Raw genomic sequence first — 24,467 nt, 5'->3', positions numbered from 1 at the left:
GAAGTAAAGTCCTCTCTTGACGAACAAACACCAAACTCTATAAGTCACTCATTATTCCCGTCCTGCTATATGGTGCAGAGGCATGGACGATGACAACATCTGATGAGTTGACGTTGCGAGTTTTCGAGAGAAAGGTTCTGCCAAAGATTTATGGTTCCTGGCGCGTTGGCCACGGCGAATATCGCATTCGATGGAACGCTGAGCTGTATGAGATACTTATATGACGACATTGGCATAGTTCAGCGAATTAAAAGACAGCAGCTACGCTGACTAGGTCATGCCGTCCGAATGGACGAAAACACTCCAGCTCTGAAAGTATTCGACGCAGTACCCGCCGAGCAGAGGAAGAGGAAGATCTCCACTCCGTTGGTGGAGAAGGACTTGGCTTCGCTTGGAATCTCCAATTGGCGCCACGTAGCGAAAAGAAGAAACGACTGATGCGCTGTTGTTAACTCGGCTATTCAAATATTGTTTTACTATACAATAAATTGATCTCAATTTAGCCTAAGTCGGCAAACCGACTTAATAATTAATGTACATTCCCATATCCTATTTGAGGTGAAATCACTCTCCCTCGATAAAACTTTTGAATAAGTCTTAATTCAATATTTATTTGAAGAATAACCTCTCTCAGTATTTCCCAAAAAGGTTTATGGCAATAATCGTGTTTGTTCTTCAATTAACTAAGCTTTGAATTCGATATTTGGATAACGATGGTTTCATTAAAGGCCTCGGCCTTCATGTTATGTCCTAATGGACTCAGAGAGAGCCAAATCTAGTTAATAAATTTGCCATCGATAACTTGGTTTTGTTCTTTTATTATGTATTTGATATTAATTTTTTAAACAATTGAAATTTTCAGTTCGCATTAGTTAAGAGGGTCTTTTCTGACGACTTGGCCTCTTCAACTTCATTTTCAACAGTTTTGAATGCGAAGCTTCATCAAGATCATTATGGCTCCGATGACTAAGTTTATTCCTAATTTTTAATAATAGTGATAAAAAGATCAGATTTCTTGTATTCAAATACATTTTATATTATTAATCAATTGGAATTCGTCTCTGACTACAAAAGAGTTGATACGACGTGCCTACATACTTGTATGTGTACATAAGTATGTACAAAGTAAATATAATTTTAAATGTATTCGAGTTTACTTTGAGTGTTCGTTGTGCGCGTCGTGTGAGCAATGAGTAAATGGAGAAAGTTTAAAAGTATTCGGCTGATGTCTTAATGCGCATGCGTGCAGTTTAAATAGTTTAGGAGTGGGCCAGCAACAACAGCAACATGAACAAACCTTGATGAGTGTCAACTGCTAGTGGCTAAAGCCCAGCTCTGAGGCTGAGCGCTCACAGCGCCGGACAAACCCACGTCAATATGTACATATGTATGTATGCGTATGTCAATGATTGTGCTTCTTTAAGTTAACTGCCGGAGTTGAAGACCAATGGATTTTCATAAGCATGAAGGTGTAGCTCGTGGCTCACATCTCTACGTGCAGTGAAGACAATCAAATTATTTTTGAAAATTCGATTTCAGTTGAACTTTTAAACGAGTGGCGAACGGACGCGCCGATCTTTTAAGCCGCCCGCGGTGCCGAAAATTTATTGAGTGCTTTATTTAACAAAAATTTGTGATTTATAAGTGAAGCTAATAAATTATACGAAAAAAAACATATTTACAGTGTCTCATTTGAACCGCTTTTGTCAATAAATTAAGTAAATGATTTTTTCAACTAAATAAACGATAAACATCAAAATGAAAACGAAAGTTAAATGCGTGCGAAGACTGAGTGACAATGAATTCTTAAGATCCACCAACATGGCTAGTCATACGAATGATGATTGTGCTATTGTGACGAATATTAAACGCTTTCGTTTACAATCAATCGCTAAATGGTTGGTTGTGGTAGTCGTTGTGAACTTGGTCAATTTGGCATTATGTAATGCAACCACAACTGATGTGAAAATATCACCTTCAATTAAGTATTCGAATGATTCATTGAGCGGTTTGGCAAGCACCGGGGTGTCATTGGGCAATGCTTCGCCATTGGTGTGGTCGGAATTCCTCGAAGATTATGTATTGAGGTAATCTTTAGTAAATAAATTAAAAAGAAAAGTAAAAATCTATAATAAGTTAATCAGCCACTCAATTTAGTCAATGCGCTGTGGTAGTATGTAGGCAAGTTGTTAATAATTGACTAAATTAAGAAGAAATATTGCCTTATTTCTTTCAATTCGAAAATTGATACATACATACATACATATATTTAAAAGATTTGAAAAGAGAAAATAAATTCTCAATGCTACGAAAAAAGACGGAAACCAAGTTTATGGAAACCAAATTACGTTAACGAAAACACAAACAGGATTGATTAAACTCACATAATAAATATCAATGGTTTTATCACAAAAAAGCGTTTAAAACGTTTGAGGTAATGGAGTATTTAAATATTAAGCCGAATGTTGGCCAGAATATGAAGCATAAGAATATAAGAACTTTTTTTTTGACAAATACATATATATTATAATCGTTATTATTTTATTATATGTATTTTATTAGAATGTACGCTTTTTGTTAAATATGAACATTTTTGCTTGAATTTCGATTTATTTCACATTTCAAACGTGATTCAATTACAGAAGCTTATGTCGATACGGAACGTGCTTCCTCTTACGAAAGAAGTGTTTGTTTCCATAATGTCAAAATTAATTGTTTTTTATTTTTGTCATGAACGCATTTTCATTGCATAAAATATTTTTGTCTTAAATCATAAAAACAAAACAATACCAGAAAACAATTGATTATGACATTGACAAATTGTGGTTTTTGCGCTATAGACACAACGTCTTATAAGGAAACATGTTTCAAAGCTTTTAATTATATGTATATATGAACCAATTTTCGGATTAGAAAAATAATCCCACTTTTTTCGGAAATTGTATGCTTTGCAAAAATCCACGATGTAAAATATTATATCCTAAATGTTTCAAAAGTTAAGATATTTGTAATGAATTTATATGGGAAACTTTGATTGCTTACAGACATACAGTGGACGAAATGATCAATCTGTCACGGATTATTTAATAACCTCAAAACTAATTGAATAATATCCGTCCTGTGTTTTCCTTTGAATAGTTAAATTCGATTAACCTCGAAATATTTTTTTTAACTAATTAATTTTTTGGTTTTTAAATAAATTATATATTTTTTTGAAATAATCACCCTCACGACAATACAAAAAATGATTCGATGTCCGAAGTATCGGAACGACAGTTGCATGAAAGATCATTTTCAGCTGAAAGTAACAGTTTCGCCCCTTCGATTATTTAATATTCCTTTTTGCAAATTTTGACGATATTTTAATTATGAAGAAAGTGTGAAAAAGCCAACATTTTGTACAAAAGGTCTTCCATTGTAGTCGTCCTAGAATTTTTTCGAGTGTGATGCTGCCAGAAGTAACTAAAACTTTTGTGCACGCCTCTAAGACCTTCTTTGATATCATCCCAACTGAAAGTGATAGATTTTCTATTATGTTTGCTCCATTAAAATTTGATGGACAGTTGAAGGCATCCAGAATCATGGATGTGTGCTGGCGAATATTTCTGCAGTTTTCCATGCGTAAGTGTGAAAAAGGAGGATGGAGTCATGTGTAGAACTGCACACATGTGGGGAAAGTTCTCTGATTGCCATTCACTTGGGAGTGGGCAGAAACGATTCTTTTACATATTACTCAAGCAGCAACGACTTCCGGTCTTTGATCAAGTATCCTGGGTAGCCTAAGAACATCCGTTTGAAGGCGAGTTAAAATGAGAAGGCGAAACATCCCCTCCGGTTGTGCGCTGTGTTTGGGACCAGTCACGTAAAAAACGCACCCAATGAAAAATGACAACCAGCCTCGGATGAGAGGCCCCCATTTGATGACGCTCATGGCAAACGACTTAAGGATTACGATTTGAGGGCATGCATCTGGAATGTCCGGCCGCTTAATTGGGAAGGTGCCGCTGCCCAGCTGGTTGATGTCCCCGTTAGAGTAAAGACGGACATCACTGCCGTCCAAGAAATTTGATGGACGGGACAAGGACTGAAGCGAGTAGGTCCTTGTGGCATTTACTACAGGAGCGCAAATTTGGTGTGGAGTTTGTGATGGGAGAGAGACTCCGTTTGCCGAGTATTGTCATTCACCACGGTGGATGAACGTCTGGTCACAATCCGCATCAAAGCGAAGTTCTTCAATATATCGCTGATTTGCGCCCACGCCCCGACGGAAGAGAAGGACGATGTGACCAAAGATGCCTTCTATGAGTGCTTGGAGTGCACCCGCCATGATATCAAAATCGTGTTTGCCGACTTTAACGCCAGGGTGGGCAAAGAAGGTATCGTTGGCACTACGGTCGGTAAATTCAGCCTCCACGATGAAACATCCCCAAATGGATCATGTTGTGATAGACGGAAGGCACGTCTCCAGTATTTTAGATGTGCGTTCTCTCCGAGGTCCTAACATCGACTCGAACCACTACCTTGTAGCAGCCAAGATTTGCACCTGCCTCTGTGCAGCAAAAAACGCACGTCAGCAAACACATGGAAAGTTTGACGTCGAGAAGCTGCAATCACAACAGACAGCCGAACGATTTTCTACTGGATTTGCATTCCTGCTCTATGAGATTTGCATTCCTGCTCCTTACGTACAGCTGCTTCCGAAACCATTGGCCTTCGGAAAATGCCAAAGATCAGCTGGAACGACGAGGAGTGCCGTGAGAGAAAACAAACTGCCTACCTCACAACGTTACGATCGATTACAACACGTGCGGGATAGGATAGATACCGAGAGTTGAAGAGGGAAGCGAGACGCATTTGCAGACAGAAAAAGAAAGAGGCCGAAATGCGTGAGTATGAAGAGTTTGACAAGCTGGCCGACAGGAGTAATGCTCGAAAATTTTACGAAAAGATACGGCGACTAACAGAAGATTTCAAGACCGGAGCATACTCTTGTAAAACCCCCAAAGGTGATCTAGTGACCGATGCCCAGAGCATACTAAAATTATGTAGGGAACCCTTCTCCAGCCTGCTGAATGGCAGTGAAAGTATAACGCCAGGAGAAGGCGAATCCGATTCCCCATCGATGACGATGGAGCAGACGTTCCATTGCCCGACCATGAAAAAGTTCGAATAGCAATTACCCGTCTAAAGAACAACAAAGCGGCGGGGGCCGATAGATTGCCGGCCGAGCTATTCAAACACGGCGGCGAAGAACTGATAAGAAGCATGCATCAGCTTTCTTTGTAAAATATGGTCGGACGAAAGCATGCCCAACGATTGGAATTTAAGTGTGCTCTGCCCAATCCACAAAAAAGAAGACCCCACAATCTGCGCCAACTACCGTGGGACAAGCCTCCTCAACATCGCGTATAAGGTTCTATCGAGCGTATAGTGTGAAAGATTAAAGCCCACCGTCATCAAACTGATTGGACCTTATCAGTGTTGCTTTAGACCCGGCAAATCAACAACCGACCAGATATTCACCATGCGCCAAATCTTGGAAAGGACCCGTGAAAAGAGAATCGACACACACCACCTGTTCGTCGATTTCAAAGCTGCTTTCGACAGCACGAAAAGGAGCTGCCTTTAGGCCGCGATGTCTGAATTTGGTATCCACGCAAATCTAATACGGCTGTGTAAACTGACGTTGAGCAACACCAAAAGCTCCGTCAGTTTCGCGAAAGACCTCCCCGAGCCGTTCGATACTAAACGAGCTTTCAGGCAAGGCGACTCCCTATCATGCGACTTGTTCAATTTGCTGCTGGAGAAAATAATTCGAGCTGCAGAACTTAATCGGTCAGGTACAATCTTCTATAAGAGTGTACTGTTGCTGACGTACGCCGATGATATTGATATTATTGTCCTCCACAACCGCGCAGTTAGTTCTGCTTTCTCCAGAATGGATAAAGAAGCGAAGCAAATGGGTCTGCTAGTGAACGAGGGAAAAACGAAATATTTCCTGTCATCAAACAAACAGTCGTCGCACTCGCGACTAGGCTTCCACGTCACTGTTGACATTCGCAACTTCGAAGTCGTAGATAAGTTCGTTTATCTTGGAACCAGTATTAACAGTAACAAGAATGTCAGACTCGAAATCAACGCAGAATAACTCTTGCCAACAGCTGCTACTTCGGACTGAGTAAGCAATTGAGAAAGTCCTCTCTCGACTAACAAATCAGACTCTATATGCCACTTACTATTCCCGTCCTGCTATATGGTGCAGAGGTTGAACGATGACAACATCTGATGAGTCGGCCTTAGGAATTCTCGAGAGAAAGGTTCTGCGAAAGATTTCTGGTCTTTTGCGCATTGGCCACGGCGAATATTGCATTCGATAGAACGATGAGCTGTATGAGATATAGGACGACATTGGCATAGTTCAGCGAATTAAAAGACAGCGGCTACGCTGGCTAGATCATGTTGTCCGGATGGACGAAAACACTCCAGCTCTGAAAGTATTCGACGCAGTACCCGCCGGAGGAGGCAGAGGAAGAGAAGACCTCCATTCCGTTGGAAAGACCAGGTGGAGAAGGACCTGGCTTCGCTTGGAATCTCCAATTGGCGTCACCTTCCAAAAAGAAGAAACGTGTGGAGCGCTGTTGTTAACTCGGCTATAATCGCGTAAGTGGTATCTACGTCAGTAAAGAAGAAGAATCCCATACGAACTCTATCTCCATTAGTTTTAATTTCAATTACAATTTCCTGGTGCTTTTTTGTCAGAACGTAAAACTGAGATATGCTATAAATGTGCTTGCTCCCGGTGTGATATTTATAACTTCGAAGAAAATTCAAGAGCACAATTCCCCCCTTAACGAATAAAAAGAGACACTTGGGACAATGGAAATTCTACAATTGACAAATGATAGACCTTTACACGTAAGCTACGAGCCCAATACATTAATAATGGGAATCAGACTTTAATGGCGGACGACGTGTTCCGAATGGATGCAGACTCAATTTTCATACGATATCCTCTACTGTATTTTCTAAGTTACATTATTTTACACAAAATTAATAATATAAAAATTCCCCATTCCTTGAATAACATTTTTTCTTTTTATTTAACATTTACAGCCAATCTAGTCCAAGTGCGCGGACATCAAAAGATCTACCATTCATTCCAAGCCAAAATGATATGTCTATGATGAATCCAAATATGCCAAACGGAGGACCTGGTCCACTTTCTTACCACTCTTCGGTCTACAAACGACCAAATGTTTACATAACAAAACGAATCGGCGAAGCAGTGGAGTTGGAACCACACATGCGACCACCAGTTCATGTAGTGAATCCACAATTTCGTCCTATGACAAATCAAATGATACAACAGCAACAACTACAGGAACAACAACAGCGTCAACAACCAGGATTTTTCCAACAACTGTTCGGCTTAGGTGGAGGCGGCAGCAGTCAGTCTCAATCACCACCAACACAACCACCACCGCCGGTGCGACCGGTACCCGTACAACAGCACCACATACAATCGGTCCAACACAACGGAGCGCAGCCACCATTTCGGGCAGTAACAGAAAATGATCTATACCTATTGGGCGCGATAGAGAAACTCGTTTACCGCGTGGATTACTTGGAGAGTCGCATACGACGAGCCGAACAATTAATTTACTACTTGATGGCGGGAAATAATCAGAAAGAAGGTGACTAACACCCTGTTTTGTAAATTTACTTGGAACTAATATTTTTTGAAATTTCAGTGCGTGATCCGTGCCCCACAAATTTTACACGTATCAGTGATAACTGTTATTACATCAATAGCAACCAGCAGGTGAACTGGAAGACCGCCAACTCAGCGTGTAAGGCGCTGAATTCACACCTTGCGGAGTTTGAAAGTGGTTCAGAGAATGAAGAAATCATGGCTCACCTACTCAATCAGCCGCAGCATCGTGGGCGAGACTACTGGTTGGGTGGTTTGAATCCCGGTTTGCTTTGGATTTGGTCTAATTCGGCGAAACCGGTCAATCCAAACATGAATCTCACATCCATTGCCATGTCACATGCAAATAATACAGAGAGCAATACAATCGATGTGGATGGCGATGACAAGGATAAAAAGAATAAGGATGAAGATGACCCTTCCCTCAATGAAGCCATCCTAAACAATACCGTGGAGATTGAGGGTCAAGGGCGTTGCTTGCGTCTATCTTACAATCCCACAAAACACATTTATAATTACTATGGACAGGAGTGTACTTCGAGGCATTACTATATTTGTGAAGCGGAAGACAAAACACTGGATAATAAAATTAAGAAGATCAGCAGAGAACTAAAGTTATTTGAGTGATCACGCAAACGAATCAACTTTCTTGTTTATGAAGGCTGAAAATTATTCTTGTGATTTTGAGCCATTGCCGCCTTAAGATCTGAACGCATGTCGAAAATAACTGCAATTCGATTAGCAAAATTGGATTATGACATGCTGTATTTTGGGCTTAGGGTGGTATAAATTATGTCATAGTATTTTCGAAGATATTGAAGTTCAGCACATCTTTATTGTTTTTAATTTTTAATTTATTTTAAAATTTAATAAATCATGTTAATTTATACTAATTTATATATAATCGATATACAAATATATTGATATTTGTAAAAATATCACTGAATTACTCTATGAGCTTCTTTTTAATTTTCTTTTATACTTATACTTTTAGAAAAGAGGGTATTGATAAAAATGGTTGGGGACATCATAGGGTAGTTACCCCTGAGGTCTTACCATCAGTAAGTAAAGCGACAGAATGCAGACCTTTTTGGGGCGGATGATAAAAAATGTTAAAGCATAACCTTGGCGAAATCCCAAAATCCTTTGGTCAATAGGTTGCGACGTAATATTTTCCACGGCACTCGATGTTTCAATATTAAAGAAATTGCACAGTAGGAATGGAAAGAAGTAAGAAATTTTATCAAATCCAGCGGCTTATTATGTGGGGTTCCGGTGGGCCTCACTTGAAATCATATTGTAATCAACCATCCAAAAAAAGCTTTCGGTTCTGTGAAAGGGATAATTGCCAAATAATAGAAGAAGTAACAAGTAACAACAAAAATATGTTTTCAATTACCGCTATCATCCATTCCTAAAAACGTAAGAAGATTATGATCACCAACAAAAATTCGGGCGTAACAATTTACAAAAAGGCGAGATTTCATATAATACTTGGTAATGTGAATATCCCTGTACAATCTCAGCTGATAGCAAAAGGTTGCCAGAATCTAGAAATAGTAAAATAGTTCTGCCTAAAAGTTTACTTAGATACGGCAATATTTTGAAACATACAAGCAAACACACAAAGTACCGCCAGACAGATAAAGTAACAATTTGTTTAGAAAATAACATAAACATTAATTAAGAATTAATACTAGCGTTTATACAAAATGACTTCTATAATAAAACTTCATACAATATCCGGGGCTATGGATGAAACGCCACCATGTTATATATTGCAAATTGACGAAGTGCGAATACTGCTTGATTGCGGTTGGGATGAAAAATTCGATCCCAACCTTATAAAGGAATTAAAAAGGTAAGCAATAAGTGAAAAATATAGTAATAAATAATTTATTTTTAAAAATTGACAGGCATGTGCACACTATCGACGCTGTGCTACTATCGCATCCTGACGTTTATCACTTGGGTGCGTTGCCCTACCTGGTCGGCAAACTTGGCATGAATTGCCCGATCTATGCAACAATACCTGTTTATAAAATGGGACAAATGTTTATGTACGATTTATATATGTCGCATTATAATATGTACGATTTTGATTTATTTTCACTTGACGACGTCGACGCCGCATTCGATAAAATCATTCAACTTAAGTACAATCAAACAGTTTCGCTTAAAGGTTAGTTATACCTTACATATATGTAGAAACAAACATTTATTACTATTTATGTTTCGTTTAGGTAAAGGCTATGGTATTACTGTAACGCCACTTCCCGCAGGGCATATGATAGGTGGCACTATCTGGAAAATCCTTAAAGTGGGTGAAGAAGACATTGTATATGCCACAGATTTCAATCATAAAAAAGAGCGTCACCTAAATGGTTGTGAACTGGAGCGCCTCCAGCGGCCTTCACTACTTATAACAGACGCTTTTAACGCACAATATCAGCAGGCACGTCGTCGTGCACGCGATGAAAAACTTATGACAAATATTCTACAAACGGTGCGCAACAATGGCAATGTTTTGATTGCGGTGGATACAGCAGGGCGTGTGCTGGAGTTGGCGCATATGCTTGATCAACTGTGGAAAAATAAAGAATCTGGCCTGATGGCCTACTCATTGGCTATGTTGAATAACGTCAGTTACAATGTAATTGAATTTGCAAAATCCCAAATTGAATGGATGAGCGACAAGCTGATGAAATCCTTTGAGGGTGCGCGAAATAATCCCTTTCAATTCCGTCACATGCAACTGTGCCATAATTTAGCTGAGCTGGCAAAGATGTCCAGCCCAAAAGTTGTGCTGGCCAGCACACCCGATTTGGAAAGTGGCTTCACACGCGAATTATTCGTGCAATGGGCGGCAAACCCTTTGAACAGTATAATAATTACATCCAGGTAATAAGTTTACTTTAACAAATTTGCATACCAAATTGAAAAATATAAATTTTTCGTTTAGGACATCGCAAGGTACATTAGCAATGGACTTGGTAGAGAATGCTTCACCGGGCAGAAAACTGGAACTGGATGTACGTCGACGTGTAGAACTGGAGGGTGCTGAGTTGGAAGAATACCTGCGCACACAAGGTGAAAAGCTAAACCGTTTGATTGTTAAGCAGGATGTAGAAGAAGAAAGCAGCTCGGATTCGGATGATGACATCGAAATGAGCGTTATTACCGGCAAGCATGACATAGTTGTGCGGCCGGAAGGCCGTCATCACACTGGTTTCTTCAAATCGAACAAAAAGCACTATGCCATGTTTCCCTTCCATGAAGAAAAGATCAAGTGTGACGAATATGGTGAAATTATCAATTTAGACGATTACCGCATTTCGGAATTGGGGTTTGAAACTGCGATCGATGAAAATAAGGAAAATATCAAAAAAGAAGAACCGAAAGAGAGTAAAACGAACACAAATGGTAATAAGCATTTCAAATATAGTATTATGCAAAACCAAACTTAACAAAATATCCGTCAAATAGATGTTCAGTTGTTGGAGAAACCCACCAAATGCACCAGTCAGCGGAAAACAATCGAAATTAATGCACAAATTCAGCGAATCGACTTTGAAGGACGTTCGGATGGTGAATCGATGCTTAAGATATTGTCACAATTGCGTCCCAGACGTGTCATTGTAGTACACGGCTCAGAGGAGGCCACCAGTGTTGTTGCCAAACACTGCCAACAAAATATTGGAGCAAGAGTTTTTACGCCACAAAAGGGTGAAGTAAGTTTTTTTTTATTTTCTCTTCTATCTAAATTTTAAAAATATTATTGTTTTTAAACACAACAGACCATTGATGCCACAACCGAGTCGCATATCTACCAGGTGCGTTTGACGGAAGGTCTTGTGGCGCAGCTGCAATTCCAAAAGGGTAAAGATGCCGAGGTGGCCTGGGTGGATGCTCGTATTGGAGTGCGTACGCAGGCTATAGATTCGAGAGCAACGGACGACGGCGACATGGAAGTCGAGGTATCGGAGGATAAGACGCTCACACTTGAAACGCTCGAAACCGACGACATACCTGTGCACAACGCTGTGTTAATTAACGAACTTAAACTATCAGACTTCAAGCAAGTGCTGATGCGCAACAATATCAGTTCGGAGTTTTCCGGAGGTGTATTATGGTGTGCAAATGGCACGCTGGCTCTGCGGCGCATGGATGCGGGTAAAGTGACTATGGAGGGTTGTGTATCAGAGGAGTACTATAAAATTAGGGAACTGCTTTATGAGCAATACGCCATTGTATAGTTATTTATAATATGGTTACGTATAAAAATATTAAATTTTGTATTAAATGAGTAAAAAAAAAAAACAAATTAATAAATTGGCATTAAATCGTTTATTTAGACATAAATTGCATCATAGGATCATCTGTGCGCTGCCGCTTACGTTGCCACTCGTCGATTTCTTCTTCCGTCGGTGCCTTAACGTCGTATTTGCTGTTGTAGCCGCGTTTACGTTCATCCTTGTGCTCGTCTTCATCTTCCGACTTGGCGTGTATATCACGCAAAGCGGCTTCCAACTGCGCCTTCTCCTTTGCACGTAGTGCTTTTTCCTTTGCTTTTTCTTTTTTCTCCTTTCGCTTTTGGTTCTTAGACTTTCGTTTCTTTTCACGCTTCTTCATTTTTTTCTTCACTTTTTTATTTTCTAACTGCGTCTTCTTGGTCTCTTCTTCGTCTTCTGAAGAAGATGATGAGGAAGACGAAGATGATGACGATGACGAGGAGGAGGATGAAGAAGATGCCGATTCTGCTGGGTTCTCTTTTTCTTCTCTTGCCTCTTCTGTAGTTATTGCAGTATCTGGTACGCTAGTGCCCGGGGCGGGATTTAGCAGATCAGCGAGCGCTTCTGGATCCTTCATGCCTATGCAGTAAGAGTTCTGTGGAAATCCATATGTAAATAATTATTTTTTTAAACATAAATAGTATAATACCTTAATAAATGACTTGCAACACTTGTAGCCCCAACGTCCACCATTCCAATAACTGCCCCAAACAGTTGTATGATTATTAATCATGACATCCTCTTCGTAAATACTACGAGCCTTTGGCTTTTCTATGCCTTTAATAACTTTTCCACTTCGTGAGTATTCAATATATTCTTCTGATTGAGCAAGAAGCAGCGACTTCGGAGGCGCTTTTAGATGCTCCTCGCCGCCATATTTCTCCACTATGTCGTCTTTAGTCTATAAATATAGTAGAAAAGTGAAAATGTAGAACAAAATTTAAATATTTTAGTGAGCATTGCACTTACACTAGATTTGAACTGTTCTTTTTTCTTGTCGTACTCCTTTTGCAGGAGTTCTAACTTTGTGGGCTCAGCAAGCAAATGGACATCCACACCTTTGCCATGGGCTTCCCAAGCGAACAGTTGAGCTGTAGCATGTTTTGTAGTGTCACCTGAAAAACGTACAAAATTTTCCCCAGCAAACTCCACTCTGTAAAAAGTAAATGAAGTTGAGCTAGTATATATTTAAAGTAAAATAATCATTTACTCTTCTGGTGCCTGGTGTGGGTTTGGATTATCACGCATAGAACGTGTTTTAGGATCATAATAAGCTGAATTCGGATCCAAATTTCTAAGATATTTTGCCGTGTCCTCGCGTATACGCAGATTACGCACGGTAATACGTTGTTTTGAGTCCACTTTTGTGCCAGGCATGTCTACCTCGTCTACATATTTGTCCTCGTTGTCATTATCATCCGAAAACTCTGCATCAGGATCTATAATATACATATAAAATAAAAATATAACTAAATTGCTGATGATAAAATTTTACCGAATAACTTACTTTTTTTTAACTTCTCTGCCTTTAGTTGTCTTTTCGCTTCCTCGACTTTTTCATATTCCTCAATAATTTCTTTATGATTGGCGGGATCATATGAGCTCCAACGATCACGTTTTTCATCATAATTAACTGCTGTATCTTGCACCACATGCTCATCATGCACTACAATCGACTCAGCATATCTGGCTAACACTTTGCGTGGTCGCTCCAAACAATCCTTTTTCTTATGCGTCATCGCACCACAATTTTCACATGCACCTTTTCGGAATTTCGTCACTAATTTAGTGGTATCTAAACCTTTTGGTGCACGTTTTTCCAGCTGACCCTGCTCATCCTCTCTTTGTGGCCGTTGATGTTTCAATGTTGGACCTTGTGCATTATAATACCAAGGTGCATTGGAAATGTATTGTGGTATATGTGGATTGATATCTCGACCCTCCTCATCTACAGCAGCTGGTGCAGTACCCGCTTTACGAGCCTCTTCCAACTCTTTGGCTTTACGCCAATCTTCACGGGATTTCTTTTTTGGTTCCTCACTGTCAACATCCTCTTCTTTATTGTGGATAAGCTGCGAGACTGGTGCTCGCACAACACCAGAACTCATTTTTACGAGATTTCCTTGCAAATTACACTAATATTATTTCCTTTTTGCTACAACGCAACTTTTTCTATGCAGAGCAAAATAAAAACATCTGTTTATGTCAATAATTTCTAGCAATCAATGTAATAATCGATAATTGGTGTTATCGGGTGTCGTAAAATCGATGTTTGTCGTTTTCACTCTTATTCCAGTTTTACAATACCAAATAAAATATTTTAAAGTAAAAGGTAGCTTCTTCGATGTTAATACATTAGCAAATTTCATTTATTTTTTTATTTACTTTATTTGTTGTGTATATAGTATGTCTCACTGTAACCTATAAATGTTTTATCGTTAGTCACATAAGTTGACTTATTATATTTTAGTCTAGACCTGACTAATTCTGCACACATGAAATATAACATATTTTATAAAGTCAAAATTAACGTCTACAAATTTTAGTTGGAAATCAAAAATTCATATTTTTGTACTAGGATTAATTGAAATGCAATTTTTGAGATCATTAACATATCTTATGTTAAAAATTAGTTTATTTACTAAAATTCCATCAGTTAAATTTTATATCGGCAGATAAAGAGAACAATAAATTAATAGCACTGGTTATAGGCAAAACTTCAATTGATAAGATTTTCGCTAAAGAGAAACAATGAGATAAATTGAAAAAGGCGTATCATCTATTTTCTACTTCATAGTTGCCACCTTCTAGCTCACTTTTGAATTTGGAGTATCAGTTTTATCTCCATGATGTGATAAGATTAGTGACGTGAAACCCGAAAAGATATTAAGCATGTGTTGAGTGGAGTACAATGAGTATGCTCAAGTTTAAAATGATGCTAATTACCTAATTAAGAAGTTATAACGAAATAACTCATATTTGATTGCTCAATTAGAAGAGAGCTATGATAACATATGTATAACATCTTGATGTAGATGATTTTCGTACATTAGAAAAATATTTGCTGTACTTTCAGGTTTCAAAAAATAATTTATGATAATCCCGGAATTTTTGGAATACTTTTGTAAAAATTCCGAAGTTCTAGGGATTGAGAAAGAATTCATAAAACCTTTTATGAGAATCTCGAAATTTTCGGGAATGGAGAAAGGCTTTTTTTCGTTTTACCTGAGTAATATTACTCACATTTTATGAAAATCGCGAAATTTTCGGGACTGAAAAAAGTTGTTTACGTTCAAATGTACATATGTATATATGTACATATACTATTTTAAACTTTTTATGAAAATCCCGCAATTTTCGGGATCGGAAAATCTTGTTCACATATACACATACATTGTATGCATATACCTTCAAATCTGCACATGTGCACAACCACTATCTCGCGCACACAGCTCTTCTACAACCGCCACCTGCTAGCCAAGAAAATGAGATTTGAGCAGCGATAGAAGAGCAACCAGCCAACAGCGCCTCTATAACAACATAGAAGAAAGCAACGTATTAGTTGAGTGGAAAACGTGAGCGTGTTTGGAACGTGTCAGTCTAACTAGTGGCTAACTAAGCATTGCATAAAAGTTCTAAATTTATAGAAAATTATTTGGTGATTTTTCTGTCGGCAAAATTAGCCGTGAATTAACGTAAAAAACAAAAATAATAATTACAGTGAATACGTATAGGTAAATTTGGGTTGAGAAAGCTAGTTAGAAGTTATTGATTATAAGCGTCATGAGCGTAAAGAAGCGGTGCACTGTATGTACATAACGCGCGGTTAAAGTGTATCTATACGAACTTTCGACAGTGGATTTGTATCGGAAAATTTGCATCTACAAAAAATAAGTGTGCGCAAAGATAAAATAGCTAAGAATTGAAAAATAAGCAAGAAAGTAAAATTTTTGGAAAACAAAAGCAAATATTTAATACTAAAAAATTAATTGAATTGCGTAAAATTATTTTCATTTTTTTATCTATTGTAAAATATCAAAAGTGTATCGGAAAAAGTCGACTCAAACAGCATCTTTTACATTTGCAGGATAATTGAAAGCCGTTTGTAGAAAACTCGCACGTCCAAAAAGGTGAGTCTGCACTTTTGCTTTTTTAATTAACTTAATGAGTTCGGGTTCATTAAAAGCACCGAATTTGTACATAAAAAGTGAGTATTTTATGGCGACAATGCGGCTTCAACAACAAGTGCCGCTTTCTGCGTAAGCTTCCAATACCTTTGAACCAACTGCCAATGAAAGCAGTGTGCGGTGTTTTTGCTTGTGTTTCGTTGTGGCACGCCTTTTTTCTGCAATATCAGATGTTGCACCGTTAGATGATGCCTTTTCGGCAGGCAGACGCGCAATCAATAAAATATGCGACATTGCCAATGGCACTGTTTGCTGCGTTCGTGTTAATGCCTCCAACAGCAACACCAACAACATTTACAACTACAACTACAAATCTAACACTAAATATAGTAGTATGCCGCATATGGTGCACATTCTTCGAACGGTTGACCCCAAAAGCGGTAAGACGAGCTTGTGACTTGAAGTTGTCCAAACGCATTTTCCTTGGCAGGAGCGCACTCCACCGCTTTCGTGTGTGTATGCGCCATACAAACGCAGTGCCACCCTTTTGCACGCAACGCAACACTTTGCGCGTGTGTGTGTGCATGGGTTTCATATTGTATGTGCTTCATGTGGCAGCAGTAAGCTTGTTGTTGCTGAATCTCGCCGCAAGACGCCAGTATCGATTTAACAAGCATCAGTGGGAAAAGTGAAGGCTGGTTAACACTTATTTTACTCGAACGCGAGACACTTGAGAGTATATAGTATTAATACTAAAAATAGAAGGTACATACATACATATGTATGTATGTGAGTTCACGCGCATATCTGGTATAATTAAGTTCAAGCGGGAGGAGTGAATTCGTTTAAATACTTACATATGTACATATGTGCATTTAATTTAGATGCGTGTAACTACACGCATGTGAAAACTCAGCGGTGCAGAATCGGTTGCAATTGATTTTTCACTCAGCCAAATTCATTTGGCATTCTCTTAAAAAGCTCAAAGTTGAAAGCTGCCTAAGGAGATGGAAAAAATTAAATTTTAAATGTATATATAAAATAAAAATTTTATCGTTGACATTAGGGGAATATAACAGCAATAATAATGCAGTTATATAATACATAAAACATACGATCTTATCATATAAAAAAAATTATTTACTTCCAAAACTGTTAAACAAAACAAAATAATATATTATAAATTAAATAAAAATACATAAAGAAAAAGTAAAAAAAGTGAAAAATTTGAATTATGTTCGGCTTTTACCGACTATTCTAACGATGGCGTAGTTTATTAAAATATATTTTGTATATACATGTATGTAGTATATATAATATTTCAACGTGAATTTCCGAAAGATAAACAAGAAGAAAGCAATATTGATAAAACTTGTTTTTTTTTCAAGAATTTGTTATTTACATTTAAATAATTTTCTATTACTTAACTCCAAATAGCTGTCACTCAAAAAATACATTTTCATCGTTGAAATCTTATAAAAAATATTTTTGAATCAAAAAAAAAAAAAAACAAAACGGCTGATTTTGACATTAAGAAGTAAAATCGTTTTGAATTGTTTTTGTTTTTGGGATTTTGAAATGTCCTTGCGTATTTCTAATCAAACTTCAACTTATTTTTCTTTATATTTATAATAATAAATAAATAATCAAATATGTAACATTTTGGTTTATAACTTTTCGCAATTTTTCCGCTAGAGACATTATTCCATCAGTGTAAATCTTTCATCAGTGTGAATCGAAATTTCGAAATTTCCAGAACGGAAGCGAGCGAACCATTGTTGTTCTACACGAATTGATACACTATATGGAATGCCACAATGTGATTGGTAGCACTGGAGATATACGACTGCAACGATATCTATTGACAAAATACGAAAATACTTTTTCGACTACAGAATATATTTGATAATAAAGGACTATTTTACTAATGATTTAATTTTTTAGATTAAATTAAAAATTTAATATTCGTGTCTTTTACAACGCAGTGCCATATATGTGCACGTATGAATATTATATGAACTAATGAGGGTCCTTGTGAAAAATCTCAAATTTCCAGAGTTACATTCAAAACACTTTTCATTGACGTCTCCTTTCTCAAGACTTTCTTCACCAAGTTGTATCAACTTTGGTTCATAGCAGCCTTATGTTACTGATTTTGATATTTGACTTTGGTAATGAAAATTTGTCTGGAATGATCTACAAATTAACAGTTAATAGGTGAAAAAATCGTGTTGCACCTCGCCTATTTCCTGTATATTTTAATTTTGGATCGAGACACCTTTGACTTTACAATAAGAGCTGAAGAAGCGACAAGTTTGCAGCAAGTCATAAACGCCTTAAACGAAACGAACTGTCAAACTCTCGTAGTAACTGCAAGCAAAGGTTTCCTTGAGTGTGTTTCGGAATTTCAGCTAACGTGTACGTATCTATATAATTTTGGAATAAGCTGATAGACCTGATTTGAAGTAGTGTAAATTTCAGCAAACATCTAAATATATATATTTCTCTGTATATTCTTCACAATTCGTGAGTGTTCTGTCCCGCCCGCAATTAAGTGTTCTTTTTTTGTTTTGTAAAGGATTTCTTCGAATAAAACGGAAAATTAAAATTTACGACAAATTTGGGAAACTTCTGCAACAACTTTTTAGAGGTGATTTTAGTTAATTTATCTATGTACACATGCAAATAAGTTTTAGTTATAACTGCTTCCAAAGCTTTTTCGACGCTCTGTTTAATTGCGATTAGGTTTCTATGATTTTCTGCAAACGTTTTAAATACTTTAGTGAGCAATTTGTTCATTTAAATATAAAATGCAAAGCGTACAACAAATCGTTTCGCAAAATACATATAAACGTGCGTTCATAAATTTATAAATGTTTATAAAACACTTAAAACTGTTTGCATTTCGTTTTGCTTTTTTTTCTGATGGACTAGTTGTAGTATATACGAACACCATGAAATAAAAAGCCGGTGAAAATACTCGTACTTTCATGTGGTAACCGGCTGCAAAAGTGTATTCGCTTCTCTGACATTTGTTCTATTTTCGTATTTGTTGATAAATTTGAATCGAACGACAGTAAATGCAAAAACTTGTTGTACAAATATATATAATATATTGAAAGATTTTCAGGAATTAGTAGCATGCCTGATGATTTTGATATTATATTAAGTGGAATGCGCAACTGAAAACAGAATTTTGGAATATAATTTTTTTTTGAGGTCCCGTTATTATTTTAGGAACATCAAGTTACTAGGGCGCCCTGAAAAAAATTTAGAAAGAGTGTATCGTTAACGTAAAATTAGTTATTTGAATATAATGTGATGTAAACAAGTTTTAGATGTCCTTGACAATATATTGTTTCTTCTTCGAGAATACTTTTACTAAAAAACACTTTCAGAATTTATTATAAAAAAAGAAGAACACCTAGATAATTGACAAATAGTATTTATTAGTTAAGGATCTGAACTGCGTTTTTCCGATTAAGTAGGAGGCTTTAAGTGCTTATAAAATTTTTTACGATTTTATTGTACATCACATTTCTAATCAAAAACTATTTAAAATAGAAGTGTATCATATGGTTCTAACGGTATTGGATTGAAAAAGGTGATTTTTGGGAACTCTTTATTAAAACTACTGCATTAAATATTTTAAAACTTTGTGGATGGTCACCTTTTCCGTGGCTAAAAAAACGAATAGTAATTCGGAAAGTATTATATAGGCAATATCACGAAGAAAATATGTAATTTAATGGATGAAAAAATTGTCGAATTTTGCCCAATAATATGGTGATTCTTGGGCCGACAAAATGACATTTTTTATACAGACGAAAAACTGAGGCAAACGCAAAAAATAAAACAGAAGATAAATCAAAGTGATCAGATGATACGTTTTTTTTTAGATAAAACGCAGTCAATTTAAAAATTTTAGTTTTGTAAATAAAGCGTTTAAAACATAAAATTCTTGACTAGACTGATTAATTGATGGCCACTCTTTAGAGAGATGTAACTAAAGAAATATTTGAAATATTCATATATATATATTTTCATAAGTTATTTGTAAAGGTATGTACTATCGAAAGTTGTAAAAAAAATAAAATTCATACAAAGTGTGCCCTTAAGTCATTGGTTTTAAGTACTTATGAAGTCCACAAGCTTCTAAAGTGCAATATACAACATACGTTCAATATACATACATACACTACTCGCCTAATTATTTATAAATAAATAAATAACCAACTACCATATTTATTTACCAATGATATCGCACCAACACTTGGCAATGTGTTCACCTAATTTTTTTTATCCAATAAGTTTATTTACTTTTTGTCACCACTGTGTGTAGAAATATGTAGGTATATGACTTTAACATCGACATTGTGTAAGGTGTTTTTGGGGGCATGACAATTATAAATACATACCTACGTTATATTATATTTAATAAGAAAGTGTCGCTTACTATATGAATATATATGTACATACATATGTATACATAATGGGTGGTCCAAAAAAAAATTCTACCGCACAATTAGGCATTATAAGCTAAATATATATTTAATTATATACATAGGTATATGTATGTACATAAGTACTCGCATACATACACACATACATATATATATATACATTCCCACTAAACTTTTCGTATGCCTTCTGAATGCATACTTTTCCGCTGTGAATCGATCTTTTTGAGAAGTCACGCAAAAGTACTTATACAAAAGAAATGCGACTTGTATTTCGACTATTTATGTATATAAAATAATATATTCTTATTACATACATATGTACATGTCTGCATTTGTAGGTACGCTATAAGTTTCGAAATTCGTGCTGCTATACTTTGTTTTACTGCGTCTGTTTTGCTGCATAATATTTTGACATTTCAAAATAAAAATGAGCCTGATTTATGATAGTCCCTTTCACAGCTTTTCTTTAAGAATAATAAATTATAATAACTTACTATATATAGGGTAGATTACTACTGTACTTCATTGTATTTTCACTGTGAATTTTGGCACTTACCTGCTAATTATAACAGTAATTTGTGCGAAGGGCTTTCGCTTCTGTTCGCATGTATTGCATAATTTGCATTATTAAATTCCTATATTTAGCGATTCGAAGTACTTCGGTGCTTTTACAAGGGGTGGTTGTTGCAATAATTGCAGTGTGTATAACCATAAGCTAGCAAGTATCAAACTTTGGAGACTTTGGTGGAATTACCAAAATATACAGCAGTATTCAAATTGCATTTCAATAGTTTGCATTGATTGAAGCTTAAAAATAAATGTACTTTTAATTATTTAGGGAACTCGAAACTTGTCATAACGTAAAATCATAAATTTTTACATTTATTTAAAAAAATGTTTTTGGATTACATACAAAAATCAGTTTACACAATTACATTTCGGTTCGTTATAGCATATAACTTTATGAGACTATATAAAACCGCTAATTACGAGTATATTAATCTGAAACCAAAAATTACTTTTCTGTATCTGGATATCTTATGAGCATAACATTCTCCAGATCTGCCCCCAGCAACGATTTCCTGTTCTCAGATCTCAAAAGAAACTGCGGCCTATTTTGAAAAAAGGACAAATCGTACTACAAAAATGGTTTGGTTAAGTTGAATAAAAAACAACGAATTTTGCCAAAAAATGTGTTTTACTATGGTAGGCCGGGAACTTTTTAATAATCTGTGGTCTGTTCTATTTACCACTTTCCAAGTTTATCCATACCAAGACAGCTATTATTATTATATTTTCTCTTAGATTTTGATCGTTCAGTGAAAAACCAAATGGCGAATCCTCTGATAATAATTAATTCATCTCATTTTGACAGGCAGTCCATTTTAGGTTACTTCAATAAAAATGGATCCAAAGTGTATCCAATAAATAATTAGGGTAAGCAAATATACATGGGTTTTGGTCTGACATATTTTATAGCCATTGCAAATAATTTTCTGCGTGTGTTTGTTGTTGTGCCGGTGCACCAAGAGGAAATATATGCAATTCTTGCCCTATTCTATTATGAATGATGAAACACATAGTTTTGTAGGAAATTTACTGCTCTATAAAAATGGTCTACTATGATATTTCGATTAAGTTAAGCGTTTACGAGATATTCATCGTCAAACATCAATGCATATTAGGGTGGATCAAAAAAAAAAATTTTTTTTTTTCGTTTGGTACTCTGAAAAATAGCTTCCTAGACACCTCTAAGAAAGCCTCTCCAAAAATCTATTCATAATAATTTTTTTTCATTGAGTTATAAAATTAATAAGAAATAAAGAATTTTTCCAAAAATAGTCAAATTTCAACCGTTAATATCTTTTAAACGGTTGGGTTTACGAAAAAATCATAAGAGACCATATTTTAGAGCATTCAATTTCCTACAAAACCTAATTAACAAGATATTTTTTCAAGTAGTTGGAAGCGAGATTTAAATTTTTCTATCTGATAATAAGAAAAAATAGAAAACCGTTAGGCGGAGGACCTTCCCGTTACAATTAAAAACTCATATTTGGAGAGGCTTTCTTAAAGGTGTCTAGGAACCTATTTTTGCGAGTACCAATTGAAAAAAAAAAAATTTTTTTTTTGAATCACCCTAATATATACATATATATATACTTATATATGCCATTTATTATTAAAAAACCAAATTAATTATTTTGATTATTACCTTTAACTTTATTTCTATAAATCAACTCATAATTAATGGGTACATAACTGCAGGTAGGAATATTCGCGAATACAAACATATTTATTGTTGTTACACTTTATTGTTTATTTATTTTACGTAGTCTACATACATATATGCGTAAGCAGTTGTTGCATTTCCCATGGCATTTATCCATTAAGGTGAAGGTCTACGTGGCAGTCCACATTAACACACCTGCTTTTATATGGCTTCCGTTAATCTATAAGTATTTGTAGCTTATGGTGCTTAGCATCTAGATACGAGCCTATAAAAGGTTGGTTCTAAAGCAACAAAATAAAACTCTTCCATCAATTATTACCTTTTATGATTTTTTTCGGGAGTCAAAAAACATTTTATGATAATACCGAAAATTTCATAATTCAAAAAAAAGTTTGTAAAAATGGCGAAATTTTCGTTAAGCAGAGGTGTTGATTTACGTTTATCTGAGTAATATTAAATAGTTTTTGTGAGAATCCCAAAATTTTCGGGAACGAAAAAAATTGGTTTACGTTCAAATGGACACCATTTAGGTAGAAGAACTTTCGATAAGTGTTTGAGTTTAAACCGTTAATTGTGTTCTAGGTTAATGAAAATAAGGTTTTTTCTTTAAAAGTTAATACTATATTTTTCTTCAAAATAATGAGAATTTTTTATTAAAACATAATTTGCTTCAAAATAGTGAAATTCTTTATACTCGTAGTATCTAGGTTTGACAGCTGCCAAAACAGGAGGAATATTTCACATATTTTGCTAGTTTGGTATGATGTCAAAATTTAAATTTATTTTAGTTTGCTTCCAAATAACAGTAATTCAAAATAATTATAAAATGCAGCAATTCTGTTGAAACATTTTTTTCTATACTAAAAGTCTGTAACAGGGATCAATTCAAAAAGACTTACATACATACATACTTCTAACTTTTAAACTATAATAAGATTAATTAAACGTAAATAGGACAAAAGGTGTTTTTTAAATAAACTTTCAAAAAGTAACCAAAATGGTAAAACATTAAGTTGAGATATTATTTAAAATTCTAAAACTAAATTTTTTAATTATAAATTTTTTTTTTTCAAGTCGGTATATATCTAAAAAATTTTAATATTTTATTGTTGATACCATTTTTGGGATTTAAAATTTATTTTTTTTACAATTATTTTAAATTTAGATTTTTGGGATTACAAAAAAATCAAATGTTAATTCACTTTGCAACCCTGCACAATGGTAGCTTTTGGGTTATAAAAATTTTTAATTTTTTAATAAAAACCCCCATATTAACAACTTTTATTTTAAAATTTTGTATTTCCTTAAAATAAATTGTTTAGTGTATCCACTAGGGTGCTTCAAAAAAAAATTGAATTTTTTTTCAACTCTTACCCCCTCAAATGTTATTGATTGACAAAATAAAAATCCTCCCTCAAACCAGGCGCTGTAGCTTAACTCTAAGGGGTCGCCTTTTTTTAGGTTCCCATTCATTTAACATAGGAATACTCGTTTTTTCATTCAAACTAAAATTACACCAATTAAGTTTTGTTTCTCAAAAATAACCATCACATATTCAGAAAGTTGACTTTTAAAGCTTTAAAAACAAGCAACATAAACGACAAAGTTTGATTATCTCAATTAGCTGATTAAACGTAGTGA

General features: G+C 35.6%; 4 protein-coding genes across 9 annotated transcripts in view; 3 read left to right on the top strand and 1 right to left on the bottom strand.

Moving 5' to 3' along the window:
* Nucleotides 1-1,758: 1,758 nt before the first annotated feature.
* Nucleotides 1,759-8,483, top strand: LOC126767948 (uncharacterized). Its single transcript, XM_050485778.1, has 3 exons — nucleotides 1,759-2,087; nucleotides 7,114-7,694; nucleotides 7,752-8,483. The coding sequence occupies exons 1-3, from the start codon at nucleotides 1,759-1,761 to the stop codon at nucleotides 8,336-8,338; spliced, it is 1,497 nt and encodes a 498-aa protein (XP_050341735.1). The 3' UTR covers nucleotides 8,339-8,483.
* Nucleotides 8,484-9,322: 839 nt separating this feature from the next.
* Nucleotides 9,323-12,059, top strand: LOC126767924 (probable cleavage and polyadenylation specificity factor subunit 2). The gene is made up of 6 exons (XM_050485725.1): nucleotides 9,323-9,572; nucleotides 9,628-9,893; nucleotides 9,955-10,612; nucleotides 10,674-11,134; nucleotides 11,198-11,442; nucleotides 11,509-12,059. Exons 1-6 carry the CDS (start codon nucleotides 9,424-9,426, stop codon nucleotides 11,965-11,967), a joined length of 2,238 nt encoding a protein of 745 aa, XP_050341682.1. The 5' UTR covers nucleotides 9,323-9,423; the 3' UTR covers nucleotides 11,968-12,059.
* LOC126767937 (pre-mRNA-splicing factor Slu7) lies at nucleotides 12,040-14,210 on the bottom strand. The gene is made up of 5 exons (XM_050485753.1): nucleotides 13,511-14,210; nucleotides 13,214-13,442; nucleotides 12,973-13,156; nucleotides 12,653-12,904; nucleotides 12,040-12,598 (listed from the first exon to the last, which is right to left on the bottom strand). The coding sequence occupies exons 1-5, from the start codon at nucleotides 14,109-14,111 to the stop codon at nucleotides 12,059-12,061; spliced, it is 1,806 nt and encodes a 601-aa protein (XP_050341710.1). The 5' UTR covers nucleotides 14,112-14,210; the 3' UTR covers nucleotides 12,040-12,058.
* Nucleotides 14,211-15,554: 1,344 nt separating this feature from the next.
* The window catches only part of LOC126767936 (dihydropyrimidinase), a 48,151-nt gene continuing 39,238 nt past the window's right edge, over nucleotides 15,555-24,467 (top strand). For 2 of the 6 annotated variants that reach the window (XM_050485750.1, XM_050485751.1), the window contains exons 1-2: nucleotides 15,556-15,737; nucleotides 16,091-16,133. The gene's annotated coding sequence lies outside the window, so the exon portion shown is untranslated. Of the gene's footprint in view, nucleotides 15,900-16,090; nucleotides 16,134-16,808; nucleotides 16,896-24,467 lie in introns of those variants that run through there. The other 4 variants (XM_050485747.1, XM_050485748.1, XM_050485752.1 and 1 more) reach the window with 4 other exon arrangements.

Source organism: Bactrocera neohumeralis, chromosome 2 (assembly GCF_024586455.1).
Source record: "Bactrocera neohumeralis isolate Rockhampton chromosome 2, APGP_CSIRO_Bneo_wtdbg2-racon-allhic-juicebox.fasta_v2, whole genome shotgun sequence".
Taxonomy (NCBI): Eukaryota; Metazoa; Arthropoda; class Insecta; order Diptera; family Tephritidae; genus Bactrocera; species Bactrocera neohumeralis.
Note: the sequence above shows the minus strand (reverse complement) of the source record. Positions and strands in the feature narration are given on the sequence as shown.

Bases quoted from the DNA above. Each gene is read 5' to 3' on its own strand.
- LOC126767948 (XM_050485778.1), top strand. From the start codon at position 1,759: ATGAAAACGAAAGTTAAATGCGTGCGAAGACTGAGTGACAATGAATTC. The intron at 2,088-7,113 runs GTAATCTTTAGT...TAACATTTACAG, and splicing joins CTCGAAGATTATGTATTGAG to CCAATCTAGTCCAAGTGCGC. The intron at 7,695-7,751 runs GTGACTAACACC...TTGAAATTTCAG, and splicing joins GGGAAATAATCAGAAAGAAG to TGCGTGATCCGTGCCCCACA.
- LOC126767924 (XM_050485725.1), top strand. From the start codon at position 9,424: ATGACTTCTATAATAAAACTTCATACAATATCCGGGGCTATGGATGAA. The intron at 10,613-10,673 runs GTAATAAGTTTA...TTTTTCGTTTAG, and splicing joins AGTATAATAATTACATCCAG to GACATCGCAAGGTACATTAG. The intron at 11,135-11,197 runs GTAATAAGCATT...TCCGTCAAATAG, and splicing joins GAGTAAAACGAACACAAATG to ATGTTCAGTTGTTGGAGAAA.
- LOC126767937 (XM_050485753.1), bottom strand. From the start codon at position 14,111: ATGAGTTCTGGTGTTGTGCGAGCACCAGTCTCGCAGCTTATCCACAAT. The intron at 12,905-12,972 runs GTAAGTGCAATG...CTATATTTATAG, and splicing joins AAGAACAGTTCAAATCTAGT to ACTAAAGACGACATAGTGGA. The intron at 12,599-12,652 runs GTATTATACTAT...GGATTTCCACAG, and splicing joins GTTGCAAGTCATTTATTAAG to AACTCTTACTGCATAGGCAT.